Genomic DNA, 10,260 nt, shown 5'->3' with positions numbered 1-10,260 from the left:
GCCTCCCGTGAGGGCCTCTGCGGGGAGGCCTCTGCTCCCACGGGTAGGGCAGCAGAGGAACTCACCCCCGGAATAGGAGCGGCACTGCACCGTCAGAGTCTCGGTTCCTCCCGCCTTCCCCTGCTCACCCACACTCTCCCTTCTGTGCTTAACCACTTCAGTAACTCCCAGAATGGAAAAAACTGCCCAAGTTACTGCTTATCCGGAGACATAAAGGTAGAGTGAAGCAAAAGAAGGTTGCTCCTTAATAATCTCTCCCAAGGGAGAAATCTCAGCACTGACGTGCATTCTCAGGTGGGGTAGGTGGGTTTCCTAGTTCACTTTGGCTACAGACAGATGTGCTGACAATGCAAACCGGATGTTGAATTTACCACAGTAGACAATCAAATATACCTCAACTGTGTTAACTTCATCAAAATATAAGGAGAGGATGGAATTACCCTGTACTTGCTTTAAAGAGGGCTTTGAGTTTCTATGAGGGCGGGGGATTTAGCTCAGTGCTGCTGCCACCTGCCTTGTATGCACAAGGTCCCGGGTTCGAACCCCCCAAAAGTATTCTGTGAAAGTCACTATCGTCTTATTTTTCCCCATTGCCTAACATATGTTGAATGTTACATCCTCATGTACTAGGCACCATGGCAAGCATTGTTGTATAAATTAATATTTTATGTAATTTAAAAGAAAACTACAAGATAGAGATTATTAATGGGACCATCCTTCAGGAGCAGAAGCAGTGCTTTTTATGCAGACTATGTGTCCACTCCTGGAAGACCACCAGGAGGTAGCCAGACCCACTGTCCCCTCAGAAGATGGCGATAGCTTGTGTCCTGAGACTTTATGCCAGAATGCGCCACTTCTCTTCCAAACCCTCCAATTTTCAAAATAATCTCAAAAATTTGCGACAAAAATTCAGTTATTAAAAGTAATCTCAGGGATTAAAATGTTCCCTAAATTTCAATACCTAGAATTCTAGTTTTATGATAAAAATTTAAACCACACCACTCCACTTGACAAAACTCCTTTCTTCTGTTTATTAATGCAAACAACAATGGAGGCAGCTACCACACTTCTTTCCTGAAGACAGGTATAATTTCTCACAGCAATATTATAATGCAGCAGGATATTTATTGCCATTGGGTGGCATGGACACTGAGAGGACAAAGTCTAAAGCCAGACCCTTGTTGGCTGTGTGACTTGAAGCATGTTACTTCACCTCTCATACTTAGCTTCCTCTCTAATACAGTAATAATTACAGGGTCTGTCTCGGAGTTGCTGTGGTCGATGCATATGAATAGTTTACATGTAAAGCACTTAGAACCTTGGCTGCACTCAACAAGCACTGTGTAACTGCTGGCTCTTAGGACTTCCACTGTGAATCAGAGTTGTTTATTGTTGTAAATGCTCTGTTTTAGGTGGCCAAGGATGTATCTGTGAGACTTCACCATGAACTGGAAAACGTGGAGGAAAAGAGAACAACAACAGAAGATGAAAATGAGAAACTGAGGCAACAGCTTATAGAAGTTGAAATTGCAAAGCAAGCCCTACAGAATGAACTGGAAAAAATGAAAGAGGTCAGTATTTGATTGTGTTATGATGTACTTCATGGTTTTAGTTCTTTAGAAAAGAATTCCAGGGAATATGACTGCTAAAATAATTCATTTTATTTTATGATTGTAAGACAGTTCTGGGTCTTACCTCACTTAGTAACAAATACAGTGGACCCTTGACTTACAAACTCACTCGGTTCCCGAAGGCTGGTTGTAACTCAAGTTGATTGTAAGGCAATACAGCTGAGATCTGGATGTTTACCTGGGTACATGCTATAGAGCAGAAGAAGCAGCAGATGAATCTCCCATTAACCCAAGTTGTTCGTATGTCAGGCCGGTGGTAACTTGAGGGTCCACTGAATATCATTTAATACTAACAAATGGGTGGCAAAATTTTAACTTGAGTCTTGCCTCTAGTTTAATGGACCATGACTGATGTTCTGTGTTTGGTTTATCTAAAAGTATGTGGGCTAAGTAAACTACACAGCATACCAAATACAAAAGCTGTCAAGAGTATAAAGGAAAGTGGTAGCAAGGGTAGAGATTTATAGGATTACCCATCAGATCACAGAACTGTGGGCTTCTAGAATGGACAAGGTGTGAAGGCCCCTGGTCTGCCTGATCATTGCCTGCAGTTTCTCTGTAACCAAGTCCCCGGGATAACCCCTGCCTAGAAAGTCACTAGTGACTAACTGCAGATCTCCCAATTCTGTCACACCCCAACTCTCTTTAAAGACTTTGTTTTGAGTTGAAATCTATTTAGTTGTAACTTAAACCAATGTGTCTTAGTCCTGTCCTTTCAGGTAGAGCCAAGTTCTTTTCTTCTTCTGCAAACTATTTGAAGATTCCTACTTTATTCACCTTGAGCCTTCTCAAAGAGTAAACTAAAGATCACAGAAAATATTTAGAGAAGAAAAGAATTGGAAAAGATCTAATATGAATTGATAGTAACTATTAATTGAACTTAGATTAAAGTAAGTAGTTTTCTTTAAAAACTACTTGAGTATGCACAGTACAATTTATAAAAACTGTTGTTGAGAATAGACAAACACACGCATGGCCTTCTGAACAATTTCCTCTGCTTAGATGTGCAAAACTCTAAGGAAAATTCTTACCTTTCTGTGGGCTGAGATGTTAAGCCACTGTAATTTCTGTGCTTACTTTAGAAGGCTACAGAATGTCTACCATGTAGCAGTGGCTATTTCTGCAGTCTGATCAAGAATATGTAACTGTAAGGTCTTTGTAGAATATAGTTTCAGTGAACTGTTCTGTGACCTTAGTGTCTCTTTATATCATCCTGACTTTGAATACCTTTTTATAGGGAAAATCGTTTTAGCAATACATGATTCCTGACTGCTAGCTAAGGTTGGCTTTGAGTTACAGTAGGAAAATGGGGAGTCTGAGAACTCTGTGACCATCTTCACCAGTAACTGGGTGACCTCAAAAGCCTTCTAACTTCTGTTTTTCTCTGCTTATTTGGTTGGAAATTGTAAAGCCTGTTTCAAATGTTTCTCAACCTGTCCAGCTACTATGCACTTTTGTGATGAAATCTAAGACATCACCATTTAAAGAGCAGTATATTTTTTTTAATTAAAAGAAATCCAGCCAGGGATTTAGCTCAGTGGTTCCACCGCCTGCATTGCAAGCACAAGGACCCAAGTTCGATCCCTGGTTTAAAAAAAAAAAATCCAATATGAAATGGATATAGATAAGCATCTGTTATCTTCAACAATAATATACAGTTTGAAGATTATGAAAAAATTGTATGTTTTGTTTCTGGGAGGAAAAACATGAAGAGTAGGTAAGCGGTATTAGTTACCTTGTGCTGGTTTAACAGAACAGCAAAGATTCAGGTGCTTAAGCAGTGGATAATTTTCTCATTGTTTTGGAGGCTATGTGTCCAAAACCAAGATTTCAGCGGATGATTTCTTCTGCTGCTTTGAGAGGAGGGTCTGTCCCAGGCCTCTCCTTGGCTTGGAGTTGGCATTCTCTGTGTTCATGTGGCAATTCCAGTAGGAGCTGTCTGCTTCCAATTTTTGCTTCTTGTAAGATCACCAGTCACATCAGATGAGGCCCACATTGATGGCTTCGCTGTAACATGATTACCTCTCCAAAGAACCAGTCTCCAACTAAGGTCTCATTCTGAAATATTGGAATTTGGGACACCAACAGGAATTTGGTGAGTGAGATGGGAAGGGAATATATCATTCGACTCACAGAAGTAGCCATTGAACAATTAATTTCCTGTTTTCACTTCATTTGTTTATTAGTAAATGTTTGTGATACATGATAATTATATTCATCATGGGGGTATTGCTACATGCACATATTGCATATTAATCATTTTTACTTCCCTGTCCTTCCTGCAATTTAGTGTCATGTAGATATTTTTCAAGTGGCTATCTGGAAAGTCGTATTTAAGAATGGCATAAGAGTTTCTGATTTTCAGACTGTGTCTTGGAAAGCAGAAAATGTTCAGATCGACTGTCCCTTAGTAAGAGAGATCAGACCACTCCCATCTCAAAATAAAAGCCAAAATACTACATCTACCAGGAGGAAAGGGCAGTCTCCAGGAGAATCACTGTAAAGATGCATTTCCTTGATTCTGTTCCCCGCACACTTCCGTGTGAGCCTTTAGGATTTCTAGCTCGGGGTTGGGAAAATGCTGTTTCAACACCAAGCCACATGTGTTCAAGCCAAAGAGGCACGTCACGTTCTCTCGGAGTTTCCATAGCTGAACTCCAGTGCCTGATTAGAGAACATAAGCACAAACACATAGGGCAGTTAGGAACATGAATGCCGTACATCAACTTTTATAGTAGTTTTCTATTTTTAAAAAGTAGCAATAGAAAGTAAGTGTAGGGCTGGGGATTTAGTTCAGTGGCACCATGCCTGTTTCACAAGCGCAACGTCCTGAATTTGATCCCCGGTACCAAAAAAAGAAAAGAAAAGAAATGGAGGTGTGGATGAAGTTAGCAAGGGTGAGAGAGCGTGGAATATAAAGATCTCAAGAATACTAAATGTAAACAAGAAAAATAAACAAAATTCTGACATCCATTCAATGTTGACTTTCATAGTGTTTAGGAAATCATCAGAAGTATGAAAGGTAGGTAAACATGTACAGAAACCAGAATATTTCATTCAAATAAGATTTTTTTAAATGATAAATTTGTTTACTCCTTAAAAAATAAATATTAAAACTTAGTATAGTGGTAACTGGCTTATTTTGAGGAGTAGACATTATTAACTGTGTGCTTCCTTGGTTGTAAAATTAAAACATTGAAATCCTTCTTGAGTATGAACTACATGGGATGCAACCCTTTTTGTCATTCTACCAGTAGAGAAAAATAGAAAAAGCTAAGTTCTCCATTATGAAGAAAAGACATTGATTAGAGAGTAAACCATAAAATGTTAAATAGAATATACTGAAGAGAAACAGTCTTCTGATTCTAAGATTTTAGTTCCTTGCACAGAGTCATATAGCTGTTGAACAGCCCCGCTGGGGCCAATAGACCGTCTGCTAGAGCTTAGAGCTGTTTACTACGGCTTTAACTAGCTTCCAGGGTATTGACCAGTTGCTCTCAGGGCTGGTGGCTGCATAAAGTTCTGTGCACCTGCTCACATCCACCCTGCTCATCTTCTCCTCCTGGAGGGTGGAGTAGGCACCCGGGAGCAGGGGAACTGAATTGAGGCAGGATGCAGGTAATTACTTTCAGCTTCTGCAATCGGTTCCTTGTACTGAAACAGCCGATATTCTGCCAGCTGCAAACAAGAGAGACCTCCTTGGATGCCACCTTCAAATTTTAATAGCATTCTCATAGCAGTTATAAAGCACTGGTTGCTACTAGCAGTACAATTTCCTGATGCAGAGAAATGCCTGTACCATCAGTAACCTGGGGGGAAATGTTAGTCTGTCTTTCAGCAGTACAAATGATTAGTGAGATAGAGGTTTCTGTACAAGCTGTTTCATGGAAACAGCAGATAGCTCTTTGAGTGCCAGGATGGACTTATATACAACTGTGATGGAGTGAGATGTGAAGGAGGCTCTGTAGAATACATTTTCTGGGTTGAGTGAACTAAGTTGAGGGTCACTGCCCTTCTCAATTCTGCGGGTAGAGGAGGGAATTTTATTTCCGAAGTTTGCAAACCCCCTGGGTTCTTCAGGAAGGTTGGGTCCTCTCCCGTCACTCTCAAAGTCTGGTGCGTGTAGAGGAATTGATGGCAGACACTTGGGAAAACAAGTCACCAGCAGAGGACTAAAGGGAAGAGCAAAGGAGATGCAGAGAAGTGTGTACCACACTCCCCGCTTCAGAGTCTGTATCCTTTGTTTGGTCTCCTCCCTCACCTGTGCATAAGAGTACTCAGGGAAAATGGTTTGCTTCCCTTCTTCCCGTCTTGGCTCTCTAGAGGGCTCTTAACTGACTCCGGCAGAAGCATCATTTATCTTGGGGCTTTAATTTTCTGTGCCCTTGGTTAATGCAGGCTATCTATCACAATGAACTTTCCTTCTAGAACACAAAAGTGATCCGCATTATAAATCTGAACAATAGTGTCTGTATTTTTAATATACCGAAACTGTTTCATGATTTTCTTTACAGACAGAATATTAGACAAATTCTTGCCTTTCATGTTTACAATTACCTATTTATTTTCTTATATAAAGTCAAGATCTGATCATAACTACACTTGATTTTGATAGGCCATGTTTAAATTATTAAGTACAGAGAAATGCTGAGTGATAAATCTGTGAAAAAAAGTAGTTTGAGTGGGGAATTCTTTGGTGTGCGATATTTACTCCTGGTTCTTTTGGTTTATTAAAATTTGAAAATGGAACAGTAGTCATTGCCATTTTAAAATTAAAGGACCATTTTTAAATGTATCGATTAAACACTGTTACTTTGGTCATATCATTTAGAGTCAGCGGTTTGTTTAATGATGGAGGCAGCAACAATAAGGTCTAAATGAAAAAGGAAGAGCGTGCCAAGGATGCATTGGAAAGCTTGTCTTTTAAGAACTTACCATGTGTTCTGAATGAGTTTTTAAAATGAGTTTATTTGGGCATCATAAGCTTTCCAGGGTTTTGTAAGCGAGATTACATATGTAAACACCGATGTGCTTCCCAAAGACTGGACTAAGACTCTTAGTCACAGGGTCTTTTACCCAGAGGACAAACCCCCAGCTGAAGCGAAGTCACACACAGATCAAAATTTGACAAATTATTTTGTGATATATATTCAACTTTTATTATAAACTTTAAATTTCTGGTTATTTACATAACAATGCAGGTCAGTGTTATACAACCCCATGTAGTCAACCAGATTCCGGGAATCTCTTGGCAGGCATGTTGAGCTTTATATTCATGAAACCATAAAGCACTATAAAATTTAGCTTTTGCCTGATTTAAACATGTGCTTGTGAGTACATTTCCACTTCCCAAAATATTGACTGATTTTGGTGTCTGTCATATAACGGTCTTCATTGTTCATCAGGTATATATTTAAATATCTGTTGCACTTGCTGATGTGTCCTATTTCTAGAAGATAAGTTTCTGACTCTGGTCTCTGCTTCTCATGTTCCAAGGGCTCCAGGCTGAACTGTGCAGGAACCTCCCTCAGAGGTCAGCAGTTTAGCAGTTACACAGAGCTATTGAAGGGTTGTTTATTTCCCTGACGCTGTATCCAGCCTACCTTCACACGTCACTGGAAATGGTTCATAATAAAATTATAAAACAGTTGACTGAAGTGGGTTAGAAATTAGGGTCAAGTAAAGTTCTGGAAAGATCAAGGCAAAAGTAATCTAAAGGATAGCCACTATTAGGAAGCAGCTCTGAGTTGAGTAACAAACAAAACATTGAAAGAAGCTATTTCCCAGATACAACTAGACACTGAGGCAGGACTATGGTATGGAGCCTCTGAAGGGATTGGAAGGCAGTTACAGTGCGGTGAGACAGAATTTACCTGACAGCCAACACCAACAGAGGATCCTTCCGGCTGTCAGTTCTCATCTTTATAATCGGCGAGCTAGGAAAAATACATTGTTTTACAGAAAATGAAATGAAGGCATTTTTTCCATTAGCCAAGAATTCGACTGATGTATTAGAAAGTGCTTATGTCATAGATCTGAGACTTGACCTGTCATTTCCTGTGACCTTGACTAAATCACTTGAAACTTATAGACCTCTTTTTTATTTATTTATAAATGGAGAAATTCAGCTCAGCATTTCCAAAGTCCTAATAAGATTTCATTCTCTGTTTTCTCAGTTGTCAATCTCTGTCCTGCCTGACATAGTCAGGGATAGGATTCAGTCTTATTACTGTAACTATTTTTTCATATACTTTGGTAACAGATATTTGTTGAACTGTAATTTCATACTGGCTTTAGAGTGGCCACGGAGGATGTAAGGATGCAGACAGCACAGCTTTGCTTTGAACTCCTAGTCAGTGCTGGCTGAGGGCCCGACCCACAGGCTCTCAGAAGGATGAGACCTACCCTGGCCTCTGCGTGTTGCTGCTCAGCATTCAGGGCCTGGTTTCATGCTGCGGAAGTCAGAACTGAACACCTGCATTCTCATCTTGCTATTATTGAAATGGATTTTCAGCACCCTATGACTCAGGGGCTCTGAGGCTGTAACTGGGACCTCTGTAGTCCACCTGGTGCTTTTAGGGTTCTGTTGGTAATTACTGCTCTCTGCCCCTCTCCCATCCTGCCTTGGCTGCCTGAGAAGGGCCTTGCCCTGGCTATGGCATAAAATATCACCTTGCCTGTTTCTGCCTTTTACATAAAGCTAAAAACCTGTAAACTCTGACTAGCATGAATTACGCCTGTATTACTGTGTACTGTGTTAGGTATAAGGGACGACAGCTGAGATCACCATGGGTATGGTCTTATCTTCCCACATGTTAATTATTTTCTGGTAGAAAAATCAGACTTTAAATGTTGTACTTTGAGCGTTGCTATACTTATGCATTACTGTACCAATCACTTTGATGTTCATTATGTCAGGAAGTCCATCCACATTTCATAGACTGAATATCCTCAACATCCAGCTCCATGCCCGGCTTGTAGGCAATTACACGATCTCTTCTGGAGTATAATTAGTATTTCATACTTAATTTATATATATTACACACACACCCTTAATTTTTTTCCTGTGCTAGACTAAGGCGTGGGCCAGTTGAATTCATCATTGTGTCCCCAACAACCAGAACAGAGCCCAGCCCAAAGTTGATCAACAGTAAGTAATTTTGAATAGAGAATGCACAATAATTAGGTGATGTGTTTTGCCTGAGAGGAAAGGGAACAAGTGACTCAGAAGCAGGACTCTGCATGCATGATGCATCGTGCAGTAGACACAGAACGACAAAGGGGCAGATGGCAGTGCCAGCCTCACCCACTTCCAGAGGTGAAAGTCTCTGGGACCCACTGCCTTCCAGGAACCGAACCCTCTGCCTCACTTCTCTCATGTCCCTGTTACCCCATAGAAGCCGAGGAGTACAGGAACTCAAGAACAAGAGGACATCTTGGGCACTGGGATGTCCACTCGGTGGCCGCAGGTCTGGTGGGCTTTGTGAGAAAATGTGCAGCGCAGACTGTGTCTTTCCCGGAGACTCTGACTGAATTAGTGTGAAAGCTTTCCTGTTTGGACAGTTGATTCAGTGGTTACTTTGGCTGAAGAGACATAGACAGCTACCTGAGGGCTGCAGTTGCTCAGCAACCACCAGGATGGCAGGCTAGTTCTGCGCCAACCACTGTACTGTCTTTGTCAATAATTATCTGCTGGTAGTTTCACTTGCAAGGTGAAGACCCCAGGCACAGAGGGTCTTATCACCAGGAATGCAGGCACAGCAGGCTGCAGTCCAGGCTGTCCTCCTCCATTGGCCAGTAGTGCGTGGCCTCAGCGCTGGGAGTTAGGCTGCTCCTCCTCTACCTCTCTGTCTTCCTCCTGACCTACAGGAACCCTAATACACCCAGACTTTCAATTCCTGAGCCTCTGAGCCAGTAGGGGACCCCTTGAACGAGCGGTGAGAGGGGGCTTCCAAGCTATGCACAGTGAAAGAAAACGGCTGCATTTCACAGAAAGGGAATCTTTGGAGCAATCACTGGAAACATAGGATGGGAATAGTGTTTCAGGTCTGCTTATTCTTTATCCTCTTTTTACAAATGTCAGAGCTGCGTTGCTTCAGACAGGCCCCTTTAACAGTTGACTCCCAATCCTCTCCTAAAGGAAAACCTAGCCAGTCTACTCACAGGTAAAACATGAGACAGTCTGTGTGACAGTCCTTTGTAGACAGTAAGGTGCTGTGCTGGCTGTTGTTTCGTTGTTAGCACGTAGCCTGGGGTTAGCTGACTCTGACATAACTCTAGAAAGAATTTTTAAGTCCACAAGAGAGAACGTCTAGACACGGTGAGGACTGCAGGTATTTTTTATGCAGCCCTTGAAATGCCTTTGCTTTCCCTTTTTCTGTGAATGCCCATTGTTCTCTGAAGTCCTTTTTTACACCTTACTTCATCTTCTTCCACTTTGTCTAGTTGATTAATCAGAGGAGTGAGTGGTTAGTAACATTATGCTGTTTTTTCTTTCTTTCACAAAGTAATACTTTCTTACCATCTGTTCCACCATCCGTTAGCTCACAGGTGTGAATATTTGGGGGAACAAGGAGTTAATCCCTGGCTATTTTCTCCATATTTATGGGCATTTTTCTCTATGTTTTGT

At 41.2% G+C, this 10,260-nt stretch overlaps 1 protein-coding gene across 1 annotated transcript in view; it reads left to right on the top strand.

Annotated features, from left to right (window-relative positions):
• Positions 1 to 10,260, top strand: part of Soga3 (SOGA family member 3) — a 30,974-nt gene that overhangs the window by 571 nt on the left and 20,143 nt on the right. Inside the window, exon 2 of the mRNA XM_033763153.1 lies at positions 1,413 to 1,571. Within this exon, the coding sequence (XP_033619044.1) occupies positions 1,413 to 1,571 (159 nt within the window). The remainder of the gene's footprint in view (positions 1 to 1,412; positions 1,572 to 10,260) is intronic.

Source organism: Fukomys damarensis, unplaced genomic scaffold (genome assembly GCF_012274545.1).
Source record: "Fukomys damarensis isolate Sample0158 unplaced genomic scaffold, DMR_v1.0_HiC HiC_scaffold_14, whole genome shotgun sequence".
NCBI classification, from domain to species: domain Eukaryota; kingdom Metazoa; phylum Chordata; class Mammalia; order Rodentia; family Bathyergidae; genus Fukomys; species Fukomys damarensis.
The sequence above is the reverse complement of the archived record's forward strand: the minus strand, read 5'-3'. Positions and strand labels throughout refer to the sequence as shown.